Source organism: Chlorocebus sabaeus, chromosome 20 (genome assembly GCF_047675955.1).
Source record: "Chlorocebus sabaeus isolate Y175 chromosome 20, mChlSab1.0.hap1, whole genome shotgun sequence".
Taxonomy (NCBI): Eukaryota; Metazoa; Chordata; class Mammalia; order Primates; family Cercopithecidae; genus Chlorocebus; species Chlorocebus sabaeus.
In genome coordinates, this window is record NC_132923.1 from 50,865,372 (window position 1) to 50,890,449 (window position 25,078).

Consider the following 25,078-nt stretch of genomic DNA (forward strand, 5'->3'; position numbering starts at 1 on the left):
TGACAATGTCTTTTGTTTACACCAGGGTTTAGCTGGACCAGAAGGTCATCCAGGTCCTAAAGGTGCACGAGTAAGTAGGCATTTCCATCATTTTCTTAAGCATGCTTGCCTAAAAGTGGAATGAAATATATAAAACACTTACACTCTCTTAGTAGCTTTGAATTTAATTCAGATGTAGCATGAATACACTTGCTTACTACAGTAGTTACTTTCACTTCTATGGTGACAGAAAACAGTCTCGTTGTGGTAGGTTTTGCATAATTATTTTATATTTATTTCCATAGCATAATATCTGGCATGTTAGAATGTGCTCTATAAACATTTGTAGTATTATTTATATATGAATGGATACAGACCTAAGGAAGTCATGATGTAAAAAATATGAAGAGGTAAAGAAATTCATAGTGGTTCAAGGCTGAGATAATTTTATTATACAGAAACTGTCAGGAGTAAAGAAATATCTGCAAGGAATGAAATAACCTTATTGTATCCAGAGCATCCCATTTCACTCCCAAACCATTAAAGGAAATGTTAGCCATTTTTAGTTACTAAGGAAGCAAAATAAACATTTCTATATTATATTGTGTTAGTCACTTTTTGCATCACTATAAATACCTGAGGCTGGGTAATTTATAAAGAAAAGAAGTTTAGTTGGCTCATAGTTCTGCAGGCCATGCAGATAAGGCGGCATTTGCATCTTGTGAGGGCCTTGGGAAACTCAAATAGTCACAGGAGAAGGTAAAGGGAGAGCAGGCAACGTCACAAGGTGAAAGTGGGAGTAAGAGAGAGAAAAATGGAAGGTCCCAAATCTTTCAAACACCCAGATCTCACTTGAGTTGAGAACTCACTTATCACCAAGGGAATGATGCTAAACCATCAATGAGGGATCCACCCCCATGATCCAGTCACTTCCCACCAGGCCACACCTCCAACATTAGGAATCACATTTTAACATGAGATTTGGAGGGGACAAACATCCAAATCATATATATGTAGTGTATAAAATAAAAAATATATATTTAAAATTCTTTATTTTTAATAGCCAGATATTGTCCAAAGTCTACATTTGTGCCTTATATTATCTAAAATACCTTTTGTTTTGTTTTGTTTTTGGTTTGAGATGGAATCTTGCTCTGTCGCCCAGGCTGGAGTGCAATGGTACAGTCTAGGCTCACTGCAACCTCTGCCTCCCAGGTTCAAGCAATTCTCCTGCCTCAGCCTCCCGAGTAGCTGGGATTACAGGCATGCACCACCATACCCAGCTAATTTTTTGTATTTTTAGTAGAGACAGGGTTTCACCATGTTGACCAGGCTGGTCCCAACCCCTGACCTCGTGATCCGCCTGCCTCGGACTCGCAAAGTGGTGGGATTACAGGCGTGAGCCCCTGCGCCCAGCCTAAAATGCCTTTTAAAAAGAAGTTAAGCATAAGGTATTTAAACAATATGTGCAATATGTCTTACATTTTAAAAAATTATTAAACATTTCCAACTACTTTCATATGTATTTTATTCTTTTATTTTGCCATCGGCCCTGTGACGTAGAACAGGCCTATCATCTCCATTTTACTGATGAGAAAAATAGTAAGCTAAGGAACTTACTTGATCTGCCAAAGTTATAGCTGGCTAGAACTGGAACCAATGTCTTTTCACATTTTGCTCTGACCTCTTTCCACTAGCTCATGTTGTCTTTGTTCTTGCATTAAGTAACCATATAATGAGGAAAAGTCATGTATTTTTATTTTTTATTAGAAATTACACTGAAAACACATGTTGACTAGGATTTGGGAAGTAAGAAGAGATTAGTGGCCAAGAACATGGACTGTGGAGTTAGATAGGCTTTTTTTTTTTTTGAGACAGAGCCTTGCTCTGTTGCCCAGGCTGGAGTGTAGTGGTGTGATCTCGGCTCACTGCAGCCCCTGCCTCCCAGGTTCAAGTGATTCTTCTACCTCAGACTCCTGAGTAGCTGGGACTACAGGCATCTGCCACTACACCCAGCTAATTTTTGTATTTTTAGTAAAGACGGGGTTTCACCATATTGGCCAGGCTGGTCTGAAACTCCCGACCTTGTGATCTGCCTGCCTCGGCCTCCCAAAGTACTGGGATTACAGGTGTGAGCCACAGAGACCAGCCTCTTAATACTTCTTTTACTAGCTTTGTGACTTTTGATGTTATTCAATCTCTCTCTGCTTCATTTTTGTTATCTCATTATTTGTTAAATGGTCACAATGAAACTTACTTTTCAGGTAGTTGGGAAAAATTAAACAAGATTAGCATTCTTAAGGTATAGGGCATAGTGTATGCATGTATTTACTATATGGATTCTATAATTATTATTTGAATTTGAGAGTTTCTTCTGTTCATGAACTAATACTCCAAGGAATATATGCAAAATATATTTGGCACTGTACAACTTACTCTTACTGATTTTGTCATCTTGCTTCAGTGATCCATATAACTGTGTTCTTCTGCGTACCATTTTTGCGTTGTATTATACATCCTTTTGTTTTTTCTTTCTCCCATTTGTATTGAAAATTGTTTTCTCGGTTACAACCCTCTTAAGTTGTACTTTTAGTTAGGTTTTCACACTTTAGTTAGGTTTCACACGTGGGAGTGTGATTGGAATAAGGAGGGAATTTCACATTCATAAAGGTTCTCAAATGTAGATTGAAAAATTATTTTAGATTTAGGGGTATATGTGCAGGTTTGTTACATGGATATATTGTGTAATGCTGAGGTTTGGGCTTTTAGTGATCGTGTTGCCAAAGCAGTGAACATAGTACCCAATATATGGATTTTTCAACCCTTGCCTTCTTCTGTCCCTCCCTCCTTAGGGAGTCTACAGTGTTTATTTTTCCCATCTTTGTGTCCATGTATACCCAATGTTTAGCTGCCATTTATAAGTGAGAACATGCAGTATATTTTGTTTTCTGTGTCTGTGTTAATTTGCTTAGGATAATGGCCTCCATCTGCATCTATGTTGCTGCGAAGGACATGGTTTTGTTCATTTTTATGGCACTGTAGTATTCCATAGTCTATATGTACCACATTTTCTTCATGCAGTCCACTATTGATGAGCACTTGGGTTGATTTCATGTCTTTTCTATGGTGAATAGTACTGCAATAAACATATGAGTGCAGATGTGTTTTTGGTAGAATAATTTATTTTTCTTTGGTATATGCCCGGTAATGAGATTGCTGGGTCAAATGGTAATTCTATTTTTAGTTCTTTGAGAAATTTCCAAACTTCTTTCCACAGGGACTGAACTAATTTGCATTACCACCAACAGTGTATAAGCATTCCTTTTTATCTGAAACTTCATCAACATCTGTTATTTTCTGACTTTTTAATAATAGCTATTCTGACTGGTGTGAGATGGTATTCCCCTGTGGTTTTGATTTGCATCTCTCCAATTAGTTATGTTGAGCATTTTTTTCATGTTTTTGGGCCACTTGTATGTCTTCTTTTGAGAAGTGTCTATTCATGTACTTTGACCACTTTTTAATAAAGTTATTTGTTTTTTTCTTGTTGATTTGTTTAAGTTCCTTATAGATTCTGGATATTAGTCCTTTGTCAGATGCATAGTTTGAAGATATTTTCTCCTGTTCTGTAAGTTGTCTATTTACTCTGTTGATGGTTTCTTTTACTCTGCAGAAGATCTTTAGTTTAATTAAGTCGCAATTGCCAATTTCTTTGTTGCATTTGTTGCTTTTGAGGATATAGTCATAAATTCTTTGCCTAGGCCAATGTCTAGAAGGGTATTTCCTAGGTTTTCTTCTAGGATTTTTATAGTTTGAGGTCTTACATATTAAGTCTTTAATCCATCCTGAGTTAATTTTTATATATTAACTCAGTCAGAGGTAGGGGTCCAGTTTCATTCTTCTGCATATGGGTAGCCAGTTTTCCAGCACCATTTATTGAATAGGGTATTCTTTCCCGATTATTTATTTTTGCCGACTTTGTCGAAGATCAGTGAGTTGTAGGGTGCGGCTTTATCAAGTGTAGATTTTTAGCATTAACTTCAAATCTGGTTAAAAAGGAAAAAATCGTAGAAATACACTCATAGGATAGATGTTTTTCACTTAATTTGTGTCCTGTTACTGGTAAATTCTAAATGTTATGCATTGTACATGAATATTTTCATGAATCATGATAAATTAGCTTTTCATTGGCAGTTATTTGATGATATTTTTTGGTATTAGCAGAAATATTTTGTCAAATGTAAACATTTAAAACACATCATAATTTTTAAACCCTTCTTTGGCATTTCTTTATGTAATAATGTGCTAGCTGCCCCCAAAAGTAAAAGTTTATTGAACCTCTCCCGACCCTCTAGTGGTCCTGCTGGTGACACAGAATTGCTTCTAACCAGATCTACCACCTTCAAACCAAAAAGCAAAAACATGTGTTATTCTTTTTAATGTTCTTTGTTTCATTACACAGTAAACTCTAGTTTAATGGTGGTATTTTGAGAATGACCTCAACTCTGTGTGGTTTCTTTGTTTGGTACTGCTGACATCTTATTTCTGTTAGAATCAGTGTAATGATGATCAAGAAACCTCTATGAAACTCCTAAGCAATTACTTATAACATTATTGTATTTAAAATATCTAATTGTAAAATGTTCCCTTTACACTCTGTACAGCCTATGTTGGAGTTCTGACTTCAGTTCTTGAGTTACCAATTGATTATTTAGTTCACTGATAAGTATACACCAGTTGGAGTGTCTTCTTTTTATTTGTAACCAAAACTCCTGTTGGATATATTAAAACAAAAGTTAGCTGACTTTACACTTGAAGTCATCAACAGATGATTCTGAAAATGTACACAGCTTGTCATCATAATCCTAAATGCTCTAGTATCAGAAATACTTTCGTATGGTTCACTTTAAAAGAAACATTTCCCATTCTCCAGCTGCTTGACTTTCGAGTAAGAAAATTATAGATGTTTCGCTTTATTAAAGTTATGTATAAAGGAACACATTCTCTCTCTCTTTTCTTTCAGTTTTTGCTTGTTCATACAATCTGTGGAATATAAGGCAATTTTAGGCACCTTTGACAAGGAAAAACACCAAAAAAGTTTTCAAGATGGATGATTGCAACTTTTTTAATGGCAATACTTAACTAAACTCTAAGGAACTAAAATCTTCCAAAAGTTTTATTCCAGGCAACTTAGATATGATTCTTGAGACATTTATCGCTTTCTTTTTAAAATGAAAAAGATAAAATATGCATAACATAAAAAGTTCTATTTATAAACCCTCTTAAATTATATAGTCAGTGGCCTTAAGTACATCCACATTGTTGTACAACCATTGCCACCATCCATCTTAAAAACTTTTTCATCTTCCCAAACTGAAACTCTATACCCAATAAACAATTCCCCATTCTCCACTCCCAGTCCCTGGCAACCACCATTCTGCTTTCTGTCTCTATGAATTTGACTACCCTAAGTATATCATGTAAGTGGAATCGTACACTATCTGTCCTTTTGTGAGTGGCTTACTGCACTTAGCGTAATTGTCTTTAAGGTCCATCCATGTTGTGGCAGTTTTCAGAATCCTTCATTTTTAAGGCTGAATAATATTCCATTTTATGTATATACAACATTTTGTTTATTCATTCATCTGTTAATGAACATTTGGGTTGCTTCCACCTTTTGATAATTGTGAATAATGCTGGAATGGGCATAGAAATGACATTTACTTTTTAATGCTTGAATTCTTCAGTATTTGTTATTATGAAAGTATTTACTCTGAAAAATCATCCATTCTGTGATTCAAAATAAGAAGCCTTTATTTAAATCTTAGTGAAAATGACCTACTGTATCTCTACTTCAATTTCTTTTATACTTTGGCTTTTCTCTGCATCCATATAACTACTCTTCTCTCACACCCCTATTTCACCCTCTGTCTGATCAGTGAGAATTTTTCCTATTATTTTCTCCTCAGAGCTTTAGTCTGTCTTTAAGACTTCAAACATATCTGTCCTTCAGATTTTTTTTCTCTATGAGCTTTTTCTATGAACCCTACATCTCGCAACTCCCTGCCATGATAATTACATTTGAATACCTCATTATAACCACAAATTCCAAATAACTAACAAAACTCATCCTCTTTATACCAAACTCAGCTTTTCTATTTGTTTTCCATATTTCTATCAGTGGTTATCATTTGCCTGTCAAGCTGACTGTAAACTTTAGAGTCATCTTTTCTCTTGATTCTTATAGATAAAGACCTGTGTGACCCACTGTAATCCAAGTGAGTTTATAAAGTGAAAATTTGATTATATCAAAACTATGTCTAAGTTTTTTAATGACTCACGGTGTACATTGCAGACTTTCCGTCATAACAAAAAAGACTTTTCATGATATGACCCCTTGCCACCCTTTCCAAACTCACCTCTTGCCCACCAATCACACAGACTATTTGCAATTCTTTGTAAAAGCTGTCATTTCATTCTGATTGATTGACTGATGGCACATTGTTAGCCCTGCCTTTTCTTTTCTTCAGGACTTAGTTTAAATGTTGCTTCCTCAGTAAAGCAAAGCACCATTAATCTTCTTTCTAGACAAAGTTGGTCATTCTGCTTCCAAAGTTCCCATTGTTTATTTGTCATATCACCTATTACATAATCATGTAACAATTATCATATGATATTACAATCATTTATTTGTATGACCCTCTTTCCTAATAAACTATGTACTTGTTGAGGGCACTGATTTTCACATGCATCTTTATAAACCCAGTACCTGACACAAAATGGCTACTAAAATAATGTTTGTTGAACCAATAATCTGGACCCATAATGCTTCAAATTTAGACCACTTAAAGAGCTTCTAATAGGTTTGCCTATATTCAGTGTTTCCTGTCATGGCTGTATGCTGTATCCTATCAACAGATTAATATTTTAGAAATACAGCATAACATCAGTGCACTACCATACTCCCTAAAATCAGTAGCTTCCATTTGTCTAATATATAAAGTCTAAAATTTTTATTTTAAAATTTAAGACTCTCCTTAATCTAGCACCCAAGCTACCATACACTTTATCTGTAAAATTGATGAAATGTGTTATTTCCCATAAGTGAGATATAACTAAGTTATGTTAGAATAAAGTGCCTTGCATTGTTATTTATATGTATCTCTTGTTTCTCAGACCAGATTGGAATCTTTACTAAGGCAGGATGGGTCTTACACATAAAACTAACATATAAAACCATCTTATATACAAAGCATGTTATATATAAAATGTGATCAATTACCATTTACAAACACTCTCCAATTGTTACCATTAACAAAGGCTTCCTATTTTGTCTTTATTTACTCTAATTGCTCTTCTAGAATTCTTTCTCCAGTCTCTGCTTATTAAGATTTTACCCACTCTGTAGACCTATCTCAAGTGACAGTCTCCTTTGAAGCCTTCTTTGATTGCCTTTGCCTCCTGCCACATTTAAATGTATCTCTTCCTCCACTGTACTTCTTATATTCTTTTGATACTTCCATTCTGTCTTAAATTTTAGCTAATTATATACATATATTTTCTGCCCACTATAAAATTTAGTGAAGGAAATTATTTAGGGTCATTTTTATTAGCCACCATTTCTTAAATTATATTTTGTGTATTTTTTAATGGGAAGATTGATCTGTAACTTCTGGAAGAAAAGCAATTAGGTGAGGGGAAGTTATTCACACTTGTAAGTCATAATTTCATGCTACTACAAATAAAATTTTAAGTACTTCTTTTTAGAATCATTTGTGGGGAGAATATTCAAATGAAATAATATACAGATTATTTTCTTGTTTTAAGGGTTTTATTGGCTCTCCTGGAGAAGCAGGAAAACTGGGACCTGAAGGAGAAAGGGTAAGTCCATTCTCTTCAAATAGTATTTCTGAAATGATATACTTATGATAATGTACAACAGGGGTCATAAAATCAGATGTCAGGGAAGTAATCTTACTGAGTTACCAAGCCAGGTTTAAGAAAAATCACCTGCCAGAAATGTAGTTTGATTTTTGAAAATCTTACTGAATTTTGTTAAAAGAAAGTAATATAGCATGATAGAAATATAATTATATTTTAAATTTAAATTTTTGAAAATACACACCAAAATACTAAAATATCTATGAAATTTTTATTTTGTAATTCATTATCTTTGAGTATAAATTCTTGACAAGTCTTGATTTTGAGAGCAATATGTGGTAGAATTTAGCCTTAGAAGATATATTTTTGTTTAATTTAATAATGGGAGATAGCTGTTAATAAATATTGGTACTTATAAGTAAAGACAGAACCTTTGCAAAACGGCTTGTTATACTAAAAGGGTTAATGAAGTTATTTATAGGAGTGATGGCATTGCAGCTTCATCATATCTAGTTTTCAGTGCTATATGCAATCTATATGGAGTAATTTCTCTTTGTATTCCTTCATTTACATTGCCAGTATTAATTGAAAACAGTAGAATTGAACAATATTAGTATATTGTCGTAGAATTTGAAATTAGAGAGTCATATTCAGAATTCAGTCTTCACTGCTATCATTATAAGAGTGCAGTTCAGGCCAAAATGTTCATTTCTGGAAAGTGATTTTTGCAAATGAAAGTGAACCACATTCTTTGCTAAATGAATTTTTCAAATAAATAGTTTTTAGTGAGGGAGTTAAGCTGTATTTTCTTGTAATTACTTGTGAATGCCCCTGCAGAGAAGAAATAATCAAAGAGTTTAAATGTGCTGTAATGACAATCAAAATGTCTAGCCATCTTTGGTGAGATGAGGTAAAGATGTTTCCCTGGTGAACACAGCAAGTCGTTTTGTTCAATAGCAAAAAATATCTTCAGCATAACTCCACAACTAAGCCACCTAACCTTCGTATACTACAGCAGACTAGCAGGGGATGTATCTCATTGATCATGCAAAGAATTGATCTGCTGCTTCTTGACCCAATGATTCCGGTTTACATTGTTAATTACTCTGCTTTTCATAACAATCCTTTTCTGATCCTTTGACGGGAACTTATTTCTCATAAGTTATTTAACAAACCAAAATTATGTGTCCTTGTAAAATGTTGTCATCTTGGATTTAGTGATCTTAAGTCCAGTGTTGACACTGGCTATCAATTGGCACATTGCTGTAATCACATTCACTAATTTTTACCAGTCTATATGAAAATATCAAGACCTGGCTGGGCATGGTGGCTCACACATGTAATCCCAGCACTTTGGGAGGCCGAGGCGGGTGGATCATGAATTCAGGAGATCAAGACCATCCTGGCTAACATGGTGAAACCCCGTCTCTACTAAAAATACAAAAAAATTAGCCGGGTGTGGTGGCGGGCACCTGTAGTCCCAGCTACTCGGGAGGCTGAGGCAGGAGAATGGCATGAACCCAGGAGGTGGAGCTTGCAGTGAGCCGAGATCACACCACTGCACTCCAGCCTGGCAACAGAGCAAGACTTTGTCAAAAAATAAAAATAAAAAAAAAAGAAAGAAAATATCCAGACGTGTCTCAACATATAAATACACAAGACCAGTTTGTGATATTGGGGCCATCATGGGTACTGTGTCCTAATATTATTTGGCTATGTCAAAATTCTCATTAAAACTATGAATGATGTAACTAAAAGGGTGTTATGTATAAAACATTTAAGTAAAGAAAGCAGAAGGGAATAAGATACAATAGTGCTAAGTATTCCTGAAAACAAATGGAAAGAAAAAGTCATTTCTGGGAGTCAATACTGTACATTACGTGCATATTGTGTGTATACACATACACACACACATATGAAACATGTACACATATATATGTATATATAAATGAAAAATGCTTGTATAATTCTGTCTGTATTATTTGACTTCTTGATGAGATTTAGGGAGGCTACTGAAAATTTAGGAAATAATTATTCTATTATTTTTTAAAAGGTTGGTTGTATTATATAAATATATATAAAGTCTTAATGAAATGAGTCCTCTTGCTCACCTGTGAACTCTTTTTTGATGATCAGATACATGAGTATTTTTTAAACACTGTTGACTTGAAAGTGAATGGATTACTTCAGCCAATGATGTCTTCTAACTTACCTGTATGTGCTATTAATCTCAAGCTACATGGTTGTGACAGACTGCTTAGTCTGCACGTCTCAAAGTGATGATATCAAGTAAGATGCTTTAAACTGCAAATAACAGAAAACCACAATTCAAACTGGCTTAAACATAAGGATATTTTTAATGATGATGATGATAATAGCAAATGATTTACTGAATGGTTTTATATATGTGCATGTATATAAAAACAATTTAATAAATGGTTTTATATACATGAATTAACTTCTTTATTTATATATGTATATATGAAATTTTTAATAAACTTATATATATGTGTATGTATATATACATGAATTGACTTCTTTATGTATAAAACCATGTATTGAATGGTAGGTATTGTTATTCTTCTCATCATAGATGAAGAAAATGAGGCACACACAGAGGAAGTATCTTGTCTTAGGCTATATACAGGCAGTAAGAGCAGAGCCAGGATTTAGACAAGGTTTTGTCAGCTCTAAAGCCTGAGTACTTAAGTACTGTACCCTACTGCTTCTTTCATGACCAGAAATCCATAGGTTAGGTGGGCTGTAGATTCATCTCTCTGCTTTACCTTTTCTAATGTTGTCTTTACCCTAAGGCTTGTTTCCCATGTGATTGCAAGATTGCCAGTGCACCGGTTAAATGTGTCTTTGTTTATATCCAGATAGAGAGGGGAAGACAGAGAGGAGGGCATTTTCCCTTAGATATGGAAAATAAGACCTTCGTGTTCATCTGGTTATGCCAACTTTGGTAATATGCCTATCTCTGGACAAATAACTATCACCAGGGAAACGTCAAGATCCCATTTGGAAGTATAGATGGGATGGATTCCTGAATAAAAGCAGAATTTTGTTTTGAAGAAAAAAGGGGCTGCCTCAGTTAAATTAATATATTGAGGCTTTTCTGAATATCACATCAGTTTATAGAACAATTTGTTTTTGTCTTTTGCATACTTTATTACTTTATATTGGGAGAAAAAGATCTATAGTACCTAATTCATTCATTCAACAAATATTTCCTTTTTCTTTTCTATATTCTAGGGCATTCCTGGGATCCGTGGAAAGAAGGGTTTTAAGGGGAGACAGGTATCTTCATTTGTGTTTTTGAGGTTTATGTTAGAGCAATATAACCTGGTTATGTGTTCTTATCTATGAAAATATGAAGACACTTTTTACTGTTTGTTGTTTATAATCGTTCCATTTTAATTGTTGCCTCTTGAATAGTGTATCAAATAATACCTGAGAATATAAAGGAAAATTTAGATTAAAAAATAACTCAACTTTGAACACTTCTAACCCTTTCACCATACCAGTGGGAAAATGCTTACCTCTATGGTAAGGAGCTAAAATGCCACAGAAAATACGTGAATAACTTAAAACACAAATGGTAGTACTATTCAACCAATTCTACATGACCAGATGTTGTAGAGGTTCAACCTCATATTCTAGAGATTTTTAAAATGCGTGCTTCAGCTGTTAATTCAGAGATTAGTTTGCTACAACTTCTTGTATTTTCAGGTTAAAAAAATCCAGGAAAGTGAATTTTACTAGGTAATATTGTAATTTCAGAGATGGCAGAAATTGTGACATCATCCAGTACCCCATTGCTTAACAAATGAGAAAAATGTGGTCCAGAAAGGCATCCTGAGGTTCTCCTTGTAAATCTACTATAGTCCATGAAGATAAAAAGTGAGATTTTTCATAACAGCTTTTCTAAAATTTTGTGTGCTTGAGTAAAATCTTAATGATAATACTAAAGGACTGCAGCTCTCACCAGAATGTTCAAATCATTTTGAAACATTTATCCTTCAAGCTTTGTAATACTCCTTGAAGGTAAAATAGAGTAAGTATTAATGTCACCATAATATAGGTGAGGAAAATAAAGAAAGCTTAGAGATGTTAAAAGGCTTGCTTAGATCAGATAGTTGAAAGTGGTAAAATCAGTAATTGAGCAAAGCTCTACAGAATCTAAATCCAGAATCCTTTTCCTTACTGCTTAGATATTTCTGCTTTGTCTTCTACTCACACTGCTTAGAAGAGGCATGAATTGTTTTTTCATGACGTCTGGCCAAATTGAGATACAGTTATTTTAAAGTTTAAAGATTTTAATATATTAAGATAAACTTACCAAACTGTCAAGAAATACAAAATAAGCCAAACGGTTTGTTTCCCTGCAATTACATTGAACTTAAAAGCTAATCTTATAATGGTTATAACAGTAGAAACTGCCATCACTATTGCTATTATCACCATTTTTAAGTTCTCAAGCACCGTAATAAGTATTTTGTATGCCATCTCATTTAACTATGCTCTGTTATACTTGAATACATTGGTGTGTTATTATTATTATTATTATTTTATTTTTACATTTTAGCTCTCATACACATATCCCAACAGAAAATGCCTTTCTATTTATTGGGCATCCAATTTCTAATCTAAAATTCTAAAGATTGACAATAGGTGGTTTGTTTTCTTTAGTCTTGTTTACTCCATTCTGTATCTTCAAATTTTCACCCTTCTCCTATCAATGTATGCTATTAATAAAAGAACCAAGAAAATCATTTGCCGTAATATATAAATTACTTCCAATGCTTAAAATGCTGCCTTACCCTTTGGCAATTATTTTAAGTATATTGAGTGTGAAGGCAGGGCGCGGTGGCTCATGCCTGTAATCTTTGCACTTTGGGAGGCTGAGGCGGGCGGATCAGTTGAGATCAGGTGTTCAAGACCAGCCTGGCCAACATGGCAAAACCCCATCTCTACTAAAAATACAAAAATTAGCTGGGTGTAGTGGCGGGTGCCTGTGATCCCAGCTACTCAGGAAGCTGTGGCAGGAGAATCACTTGAACCCAGGAGGCAGAGGTTGCAGTGAGCTGAGATCGTGCCACTGCACTCCAGCCTGGGTGATAGAGTAAGACTCCATCTCAAAATAAATAAACAAATAAATAAATATTAAAAATAACATAGAGTCTTAAGACAAAATAACTAACCTGCAATGGTGGAATTTTAGACATTGATGAGCAAATTGAATATTTTCTCAAAGCCCTTATATGTATCACTTAGATAACCACCAATTATTTCTTTTTTTTTTTTTTCCACCAATTATTTCATTTGCTAATATTGCTGATCTCATGTAGACATCAACTTGATTTTAGCTTTGGCAATGTATAGGTGATTGCTAGTTTCCTACTATAATGAATTATGAAATTATCCAGAGACCTTTATAGACAACTTCTGGTTTTGTAATCCATAGGGAATTATAAAATTATCCAACTGGAGCCTATTGAATTGAAAAAGGGAGTTTAAGAAAACAGTGGAAAAGTAGTGAATGAAATGATTATGGGGCTCTTGTTTGATTGCACTCTTCTTTTTATTATAAAATTTGCAAAGCTTTATTGCTTTTAAAATATATGCATATGTAATAGATTTAGATCTTTTGAAAAATTGTGTTTGAAAAACATATATTCATTTTTTCTGACTAATGTTTATTTTAAAGTCTGTCTAGTATGGTAATATATTATGTATGCTATATGTACTTTTTTAAAATCATTTTTACCACAAAATGATTTGTCTATATTTATAAGGAAAATATGAATACTTAGAATAAAATACAGTTACAGCCACATGTCAACTTATGGCAAGACTCACCTCAGAGACTGTCCCAGAATATATTATCCTATGTATAAATGCCCCCCCATTCTTTCTGTTTATTATAAATAAAATCATCTTCAAAAGATATTATGCACCATAGGATTCTTGTATTTTAATTCAGATGATTAAAATTCCATGAGAAACATGGTCATTTATTACTGTTTTAATAACAGTAAAAGGAAAAGATCTTTTGATAATCTGTCCACTCTCTTTGATGTAGAAAATAGTAGGTGTATAGAAGATGAATATGGTCATGTTCTCCTGGTAATTTGTTAAATTATGTTTACTATTAATTGTGAAATACAGAACAGAACTAAAAGATTCCAGGCTACTATGAAGTAGATGGATGACACCTATACCTTTGAGAGAATGTGATAGAAACCTGGAAATGCTGAAATCTGAACGTACCAGCATCTGAGAAACTTTTGGCTTTGCATAAGTCAAAAACCGTTTTAATTTTCTGCTGGTTTGAGAGCTATTTAGAAGTTTGGGCCGGGCACGGTGATTCATGCCTGTAATCCCAGCGCTCTGGGAGGCCGAGGTGGGTGGATCATGAGATCAACAAATCGAGACCATCTTGGCCAACATGGTGAAACCCCGTCTCTACTAAAAATACAAAAATTAGATGGGCATAGTGGCGCATGCCTGTAGTCCCAGCTATTCAGGAGGCTCAGGCAGAAGAATTGCTTGAACCCAGGAGGCGGAGGTTGCAGTGAGCCAAGATTGTGCCACTGCACTCCAGCCTGGCAACAGAGTGAGACTCCGTCTCAAAAAAAAAAAAAAAAAAAAAAGGAAGGAGAATTTTGGATTGATGTTTCATTGTAGTACTGCTATGTAGATACGATATCATTTCATTTACTATCATTAGGTAGAATCGTATTAGAAGATGTACTTTATCACAACTATTACCCTTAAGTTTTTAAATTAATATTTCTGGTTTTTTCTAACTTTTTTATTTTTAATTTTTGTGGGTACATAGAAGGTGTATGTAATTATGAGTTTCATGATATGTTTTGATTTCTGGGTTTTAAATGAGCTGGTTTCCTTAAATTTTAGGTAGAGCGATACAGTTAGTCTTATGAGCATGGAGTGTGATTCAGTTTTAAATAGTTACAACATATGATTTATAGAACAATAGTAGCTATTTTTAGAGAAATCTATGAAGTTTTATTAGCATTTTATACTTAGATTTTTTAAGACTCTGAATTTAAGCCCAGAAATTAGTAAATTACTTCACTTTCTGTTTTATGTATTATATGAAACAGTCTGACAGTCAATACGGTGAAAGCAATAGCCATAAAAATCTTCAAAATCTGAGTTCAGGTCTTTCTACCTATTGATCAGGATAAGTTTCTTTGGACTACTGAATTGGATTCTCAGCTGTGTAGTAAAGCTTCATGTTTCATATGGAATCATTTGCAAAAATAGTAATCATATTATATATACATATAGCATGGAAATGAAGTAAAAGTCTTGTCTAAAATTGTCCAACAAGTTAGTAACTTTTGGGAAGATGTTGCTATAAATCACGTGCTCATACTGCTAGCCAAATGATCGCTTATTTCTCTGAGTAAACACAAAGCTTGGAATTAAGTTGTCATGAATGAGCTTAGTGGTGTCTGTGTTTTTCTTTTAATGAACTTATAGACTTACAAATAAGAGCTATCTTCTCTTAGACAGTATAAATATTTTATGAATGCAATTGAAATGGACACATTTTATAATAGCATATTATTTTGGTTATTCAAGAGGTAATTATTTTTAAAAAGAGAAAAGTATTTATAAAGTATTTATTATTTAGCCTCATAATGGTATGTTTAAATTTAACATTTGTGTTTATTTCCACTTAAATCTTATTTCCCAGAAAGTTCTTTTTTCCCAAAATGAAATGTTATGTTTATTAGATTTAATTGATATTTGTAACACACTTCTTTCTTCAATAAGGACCATTAGTTTGAAGTGGGAAAACTGTTTTTGTTAGGCATTTGGTATATTTTAGAACCAAAGATTATTTTAAAATAGTTATATTAACAAATTCACTTGTTCCTTGGTCTTATATTGTTGGCATTTGAAATGTTTTTCTTCTTCCTTGTATTTTAAGCCATTTTTGATTTCAGGATTTTAGCATAAGTACTTGCTAATCACAACAATTATTTTTAAAGACCTCCTGTAATCACAGTTATTATTAGTCAATGTATGTATGTCCTCATGCTTTTGGATAGTGATGTGTAGTTCTGACCTCTTTCTCTCCTTCCCTCCTGCACTCCCTACATGTCACAATTGGATCAAAACCCTTAATGTTAATTAATATTAGAGAATACCCTGAGGCTGTCTGTGCCTTCAATAAAACTAACCGTTGAAGATAGAGAAGCCCAAGAGTCTATAATTGTTTCATCCTTTTGCTCTCTATCTGTGGATATTTGAGTTCAACTCAAGTTCATTCTCCGAAGATTTCAGGAAAAGACAAGATAGTAGTCAATCTTAATTGATCAGGAGCCTTTCAACACCATAGAACTACTACTGTTTTGTTTTACATGCTTTAATGTCTTTATTTGAGAATCTTCTTGGAACATATCTGATGTGAGCCAGATTCTTTAAAAGCCTAAGTACACTGATGCATAACAGAAGAGAAGAATCCTGTTCAAAAAATAAAAATAAAAATAAATAGGGGAGGCAGGGAGAGAGGATTCGTTATGTATTTGATAACTTTAGATTTCTTATACCTGACTCCAAGTAGCTTCCTTTTTAGTGTAAAGTTTCCAAAGTTTATTTTGTAGTGCTACAATCAGGAAATTCTATAGTTGCTTTTTAAAAAGGCATTTACAGAGCTCTCAGCTTGATTTAATCAGTAGTCTCTGTCTTGTACCAAGTTAGCCATGCAAATTTATATGGGTCCACAGACCTAAAAAATTTATGCCAGAACTGACTTGCCAGGATTGAAAATAAACATGAAATTGGAGATGGGAGTTACTTTCAACAACACCTAGAAAACTGCTATCAGAATACTGATGTTTTTCAAGGAATTTTTCAGACCCTTAGAAATAGATTATAAATAATCAAATCACATTACATTTAAAGTTTGACAAACAGCAAAACTGTACTTAGTTTTCTTCCTCTGAAGATAAAAATATCACATCCTAGAATGGTGGGCAAAATAACACCCTTAAGGCACCCAGACTTCTGAGATGTTTACTTTTCTAATTACAGAAAGGAGTGCCTGTGCCTCTTTTCTCGTATGTTTTTCTTTTAGAAGAGTGTATTTGAAGTAAACTGTATTTTGGCTTCTAAATCTAGAATTAGAATTTCAGAATATAAAATCCTGGTGTTGGACATCTGTTATTAGTTTTTATCTTTAGCCCAAGACAGTCTTAAATACATATTGCATAGTAGCATCTCAGATACATACATTTTGTGGAAAATTTCGAGACTCTTGTTTGTTTTGTTTTAGGAAGAAAATGCAGTTAATTCGATCATAAAGTACAACTCTAGCTAGAACATTATGAAAAAGTTGTTATTAATTGTTAAGGGATTCTGCCTCCTTCAGGAAAAATGTAATTTATGTATTCTACTTTACTGGGCATAGTCTGTAGTAGCTATATTTGGCTAACATACATATATAGTAGTATGACGGGATGTATGGAAGATTTCAGGACTTTTAATTAACCCCACCACAGGGTTGGCATAGACACTAAGAAGAGGGACACCCAATGAACTACGTATTATAATTTGGAGGAAGTCCAGGCAGAACATGATTGATTTCATAGGGGTGTAACACCAGTGGGTGGGAATATGGAAATTATCTTCAGGGTGGATAACGTAAGGGACAACTCAAAGAGCCTTGTAGGTTATCAAAATCAGAAGTGTGAGTGCAGATGTGGCAGTTAGGCCTAGGTTGGGCTCAGGGATGATATTCTCTAGGAGGGCGGATAGCAAGAATAAGGTGGGACCTTTATTATTGAGGGATAGAGCATGATGTTGTATACCACATCTGGTTTTTGGACACAAGAAAAAGGAAACAATGTGGTAATCAGTCTTTTAGAACAGGGCCAGAACTTGAATCTGGAAATTGAGGCCCAGGTTAGCATTAAGCCTGCCTTGATGCCAAATCTCCATGAATGGGGCCAGACCTACTCATGTTTCTGCTGAAGTTTAGAATTAGTCTCAATTATGAGGATCCGGTTGACCCTGAGTGTGGATCAAATTGTCCTTGCTGTGAGGAAAAGAAGGGTGAAGAGATCAGATCATCACAGAATACTTCACACTCCAGCCTTTTCCTGCAGTGATCTTGTTTTATATATGAAGGATTTTAAAATACCAGTATTTCCTGGTAATATGTATTCATATGCAGAATGTGTAAAAATAACTTCTAAGTTAAATTTTAGTGTTTCTAATTCTAGACAAGTTAGTGTGATCCTGTATTTTCGATGCTTAGTTTTGGAACAAATGATTTCTGTTATGATTATTAATGCCTGTTTGGTATTAACCTTCTATGATAATTTATATTCATTTCTACTTCAGATTAAATATGTTGTTTCTAAACCTTCCTCTAGAAATAACAAAATACGTTCTCCTGAAGGATTTTTGCATTGCTTTTGTTTTTTAAAAATTCTGTAAATATAGTCATTGTGACCATTTTATGGTTATCTTGGTCTTCTTATTTTCCTAGTTATTTTATATACATTTAAAAAAATTGTTTGTGGAGCTAGGAAAATAATGCTTTTACTGGACATGCTAAGGAAGAAGGTTTTCACTATTTAAACATATTTAAATATACTACCAAATGTAGTATCTATGAGTGATCTAAAATATTAATATCACATACATGTATTCAGGCCTATCAAGTCTAATAAACTTCTTTTGGTCTTAGTGTTTAATAACTACCATGTTTGATAACAGGACCATTGTTAGACCCAGGAATCAGAGAAACTTGCTGTGGGCTCTGAGCTTTAGAGGGCCCTGCATATCATACATTTAAAATACTTGAGTGCCTCTGTCATTCGGGATCCAGCACTTAGCACTGGCATCGCATGCCCTGTGATCCTAGACAGTCGCTCTTGTTACTATGTATTAGCTATCTATTGCTATGAAACAAATTACATTGGTGGTTTAAAACAACAATAAATATATATTATTTTTATAGTTTCTGTGGGTCAGGAATTTGGTAGTGGCATAGTTGGGTGGTTCTGAATCATGAGGTTGTAGTTAAGATTTTGGTTAGGGCTACTGTCATCCAAAGGCTTGACTGGGGGTTGGAGGATTTCCTTTTAAGGAGGCTCACTTGCTGGCCAAGTTGGTGCTAGTTGTTGGTGAGAGACTTCACTTCCTCCCCATGGAGACCTCTCCACAGTGCTGCTGAGTATGTTCAGAACATAACTTTGGCTTCCCCCAGAGTGAGTGGTGTAAAGATACTACAGCAAGGTGATAGCTGTAGTATCTTTATGACCTAGCTTCAGAAATTACACATTGTCACTTCTATATTCTTTTGGTCACATAGGCTCATATAATTCAGGGTGGGTCTGGACTACATAAGAGCATGAATACCAGGAATCCAGGAATCAAAGATCACTGAGGTCCATCACTGAGATTGGGTACCACAGTTTAAATTAATAATGTTTAGGCTTCAGAGAAATTCTCCACATCTCTTGCCTGTATCTTCATGTCTGAATGCCGTGAAGGTTTGTAAGTGGTACCGTTGCTGACATTGGAGACAGAAACTGCTCAAGATTTTGGTAAGGGTTCGAGAAGGCAGTAGAAGCATTTCAATAAAAGGAAAGAGAAATTAATTATCTAATTTTTCTCTCAGCATGAATGCAATAGAATCTTACATGATAAAAATATTGTTTTCTGGTAATTTAAAGCTTCTATTATCCTTTCTTTCTGTTATAATTTATTGTTCCTGAGGTAATAGAATTAGTGTGATATTTGCAACAGTTGCAATTGGAGACTGACAAGCATTTTCCATTATTAAACAATGCATATTATTATTAAATTTGTCTTTACATAAGTATGGACAAAAAATTCATGAAATATGATAAGATTTTTTTACATTGGCAATAGATGGACATGAAATGCTAGAATGATACAGTTTGAAATACAGATATTTAATAAGATTAAGTCAAATTTTAAAAAAAATAAATACAAAAATTTTAATATTTTTTAATTTGTTGTTAATTATCATTTGTAATACGAAGTAGACAGCAGTAGAAAATCTTCAGAGATGATCTACTTGAGTTTTTTAAAACTAGAAACAACAGTAGACTTATGTTGAGCATTACCTATGGTAAAATTTGGAAATAAGACTTTATATATTCTCTAAAGAAGATTTAATTACCAATTTAACTGGTTCTTTTGTTTCTATTGATATTTTACCATAATTAATAACATATGTCAAACTTAGCAGCTGAAAACAGTATTCGTTTATTATCTTGCAGTTTTCACGGGTCAGGAATCTAGGTGTTACTTCACTGAGTCTTCTGCTGTAGTCATAAGTTGGCAATCAAAGTGTCAGGCTGCATTATCATCTTTAAGCTTGACTGGGGAAAGGTTCATTTCCAGACTCTTTCAGGTTGTAGGAAGAATTTGTTACGTTGAGGTTGTAGAATGGAGGGCTCTGGCTTTTTGTCGGCTCTCGGCTATGGGCCACCCTCAGGTCTTATAGACTGTCCACAGTTTTCAGAGTCACCCACAGTTTCTTGCCACATGGACTTCTCCAACGCAGCTGCTTACTTCATCAAACTCATGAGAGAAGCCTGTAGCTCCAGGCTGCTAAGACAGTCTTATATAGTGTAACATAATCATGGCAATGATATCTCATCGCTTTGCTATATACTATTTGTTAGATTAAGCAAGTCATAGGTGCTAGCTACACTCAAAGGGAGGATGTCATAGAAAAGTGTGAACACCAGGAAATGGGAATCTTCGGAGATCCTTTAAAGTGTCCACCACACTGATCATTGGAAATAAACAATAAAACAGAAAATTATTCACAAGTTGAAGAGATTAGTTGAATTCCTGAAACATCATATTCTTTATCACATAAAATATTTTAACTGATCAAAATGTGAAAAAGAGAACTATATACAACACAGAAGCAATGGTGCGACTCTGGCATGCTCATTAGAAGGTGAAAATTACATTCATGAAACTGGCAAATTGAACAAGAAAAGCAAAAACTCTTGAGCTTTCCTATCTCTGTTGCATGATAATCCTGGAAAATGGCCGTTATGTCCTTTGGCAATGTGAGAGTATTTTTAGGAAAACACAATTTGATTTAAATTAATGATTGTAATTTTCTACCAGGCAAATATAACAAAATATTTCATTCTTCAACATTCTTTCGACTGGTTAAAGAAATTATAGAGACTGTCTTTTGTATTATAAAATTAAAGGAAAAATATGTAGTTTGTTACTACTGTTCCATATTTCACAAGCAATCTTGAAGACCATTTTTTGGCAATGAACCTATGTGGCTGCAAACATTTAGGCTCATGATTAAAAGAATATAGAACCTCACCTGTATTAAAAATATTAATGCAGTTATTAACATTGAAAAACAACTGAATAAACAATAAATAAGCAAGGAAATTCAACAGTATAAAACATTGGTATGATTTTCTTTAAAAGAAAATATTATGTATCTAATAAAGAGCCAAATAATGCCTTTGTGGTATTAACTGTGCAATATTTCATAAAACAAGAAGTGTCTAGATTTCATAGAAATTATTTCAAAGATTGATAATACATGATCAATATATAAGATGGATTAAAAGAATAAATCATCTCTGTCAAGAATAGAGAATTAAAATGAAATGTTTAATGAGTAATAAAGTGGGAAAAGAAACAATACACAAGGGCTTGGTATGGTAGCTTACGCCTGTAATCCCAACACTATGGGAGGCTGAGGCAGGAGGTATCACTTGAAGCTGGGAGTTTGAGAAGAGTCTGGGCAACACAGTGAGACCCCCATCTCTACAATGATAATAATAATAACAATAAAGAAAAATACATTAAAAATTTAAAGTAGATATTACTCAGCTCATCTAAATTATTTCAGGGGCAAAGTCAAGGTGAACAACTAATACACATGTTTGTGAACTACCAGAAGAATAAGAAGTTGAAATTAATGAGTATTGCATTGTTTTTATGTTGGTTGTAGAAAGTAAGTATTTTGTGATGAGGGAAAAATTGATCACAATTCTTTCCCCTCTTCTCTCTCCCAACTTCCCTCTGCTAGGTGGGGAGAAATTACTAATTTTGAGGGAAGGTGAGCCAGAGAGCAGTTTCTCCTGCTGGATGCAAGGGACTGGGAAGGACTGGGGAGAACAGCACATTCTCTAGGCAATTCTGAGTGAATTCCCAAAGATGTTTTCAGCAGTCCTACTCCTTGTTCAGGTTGTTTTTTAAGAACAACTTTATTGACATATAATTCACATACCATAAAATTCACCTTTAAAGTGTATAATTTGGCAGTTTTGAGTATATTCAGAATTGTGCAGCCATCACAGTATCTGATTTTATAACATTTTCATCACCCCCAAAAGAAATCCTGTACTCATTAGGAGTCGCTTTCCATTCCTCCCCCACATCACCAGCCACAGGCAACCACTAATCCACTTTATGTCCCTGTGAATTTGCCTGTTGTGGACATTACACAGTAATGGAATCTTGCAGTGTGTCCCCTATACTTTATTATTTTAGTGAGGTTTCTGAAAAACCTACTTATGATCTATCTAAAAAAATCAATCATCTCTTATGTTTCAAACTTACTGTAGTATATATTTCCTCTACTTTTTCCATTACCTGTGTGTCATAAATACTTCCAAATATCCATGTTAGCTCATACTGAATAGGATAATATATTGCAGAGTTGCAAGTTGTTGACAACAAAATTTGACTTCCAAAGACAATGAAAGTAAAATGCTTGCTTGAACTTCAAATAACTTTGAAGGGAGTATGGCTACAATGTATTTGACTACACAGATGGTTTTTACATTATCCTTTGATTACAGGATAAGGGAAACTGTGCTTCTAGTAGGAGTTAACTATATTTTAGAAACATTGTACATTTTTTCAATTGTTAAACTATCTTTTAAGTTTAACCTATTCATTTTTGTTCTGGGAACCAGTAATTTTTGGCAGTCTGTTAAACATAATATTTAATACTGACTTGCCTAAGTAAAGAGATTATAAGAATCTAATGATAGACTTTTATTTTTGTTATTCCTGGTTGTTGTAAATGAATATTATGAAAATACTTATAATAGTAAGTCTTATAAACATTTTTATAAAATAGCCTCTTAAAAAGTGAGCTTTAAAGTTGAGGAATGGTAAATCTTTAGAGAAAAATATAGTTTTGTAAAGTAAGAGTAGCTGAGCATTGAGTTATTTTACAATAGAATCTACAATGAGAAGGTTTGTTATTTTACCGTCCTTCATAGTTTTACTATGTAGAATTCTCAATAGGCATTTGGGAAGCTTTTAATTTTCACCTCATTTTAAGTTTGTAGTATTTATGTGTATTATTCCTTTCCTTAATAAAATTGTACTTAAAGGATTTTTTGTTTTACATATGTGTCTTGGAATGATGATTTAAAGTATTCAGTGCAGCATAGTTGAAAAAGCATGGACTCTAGAATCAGTCTGCTTCCATTCACATCTCTGTCCCACCCATCTTTAATGGTCTAACCTTGAGCAACTGACCTACACTCTCTGTGCTTTAACTTCCTCAACAACAATGTGAGAATATTAGTATCTATTAAATAGACCTGTTATGAAGATGAAATTAAGTGTGTATATATAATTATGTGCATAAAGCCTTTAGCACATGGTAAGTGCTTAATAATACTAGCTATTTTATTCTCTGTGGAGTGAGTATAGGAACAGTTTGGAATAGCAGAGATAACTGAAGTTGTTCAATCAGAAATCTTCATTATTTTTCCTTTCATTTGGTGATTTTTTATGTATGATGAACAAACTTCAGTTTCATTTTCTGTATATGTTATGTGGCATATAAAATAATTTTATAACATAGAAATATTGTATTTAGTTTTTTATTTTTTGAAATACTGTATTTAAAATCAATTAAGTGTGTTATGCAAAAGAGTGTGTTTGTTGCATTACAGTTTAAGAGTTAGGAAATAAATATTTTCTATTACTAAATTCTTTATTAGAAAATACAGCAAAAATGAATTTTTTATATATGTTGGCATTCTTCCTGTTTCCCTGTGACAGGGTTTTCCAGGTGACTTTGGAGACAGAGGCCCTGCTGGTCTTGATGGCAGTCCTGTGAGTACATTATGTTGGTCTAGTCTTGCATTCTAACATCATTCGTACTTTATAGCACTGCACTTACAGTCCTTATTATAATATTTGTGAATAAACACTATTGGAAAAACAATCTCCACACGACTGTGCACATTCCAGTTTGTGATTTTTCAACTTGGGAAATAAGTCAAAAATACTTCAAATTTCATCGTGACATTCAATCTTTAAATTAATTATTTTGATGCTGTTAAATAGGTATAACTGCTTAAGTAAAATATTAAAAATATATGATCACGATATTGGCTCTTATACATGAAAGTACCAACAAGACTTATATAAAAATTGTACATTCAGTGATTGCTCTTTGGATTCAAACCTGTCATTGATCCACCTTACTTCTTAGTGTTTTATGGAAAATTATTCTACTTTGGGATTTTTTAACTGTCAATGTTCAGATTGAGAAAGAGTTACTGTCCTAAAATTAGTTTAATTATATCATCAAAGAATGATGATGGATTGCTATTTTTTGGCACTAGGTAGAAACAGCTTTAGCTTTTGCCCTTAAAAAGCATCCAATAGCTATTTCCCAATCTATGCCATTTACATATTCTTTTCATAATTTTAAAGTGAGTTAGAAAAAACACAAAATCTCTGTAGCCTAAATTGGGAATAGTTCCAATAATTACACATAAGTAAATCACTAATATAAAGAGTTTAAACTAGTTTGTTTTTCTTCTTTTTTACTTCTGTTTTCCAAATTAAAACTATATTAGCTCATTCAGTGAATTCAGCCAAGGTTTCATTTGTTATAAGGCATAGCAGATAAGAGTAGAACTGATTTTCAAATACATTGTTAAAAACTTGAATGATGTTTTAAGTGGAATGTTTACCTTTATTTCTTGCACATGATTCTGAAGAGTATTTCAAGCATAATAAAGTAAACATTATTTATTTTTAATGCCATTTGTGCTCTTGTGTACCTAGTGTGAAGGCATTTTACATAATATTTTGTCAGTTACTATCCACAAAGTCTATTAAGACTCCTAGAATATTTGAAGTTTTCTTTTAAATTATATTAATTATATAATTA

The 25,078-nt window shown here is 33.6% G+C and overlaps 1 protein-coding gene across 1 annotated transcript in view; it reads left to right on the plus strand.

The window, feature by feature from the left end:
* COL24A1 (collagen type XXIV alpha 1 chain) overlaps window positions 1-25,078 on the plus strand; it is a 390,023-nt gene that overhangs the window by 91,573 nt on the left and 273,372 nt on the right. Inside the window, exons 10-13 of the mRNA XM_007978084.3 lie at window positions 26-70; window positions 7,807-7,860; window positions 11,116-11,160; window positions 23,956-24,009. Coding sequence (XP_007976275.3) covers window positions 26-70; window positions 7,807-7,860; window positions 11,116-11,160; window positions 23,956-24,009 — 198 coding nt within the window. The remainder of the gene's footprint in view (window positions 1-25; window positions 71-7,806; window positions 7,861-11,115; window positions 11,161-23,955; window positions 24,010-25,078) is intronic.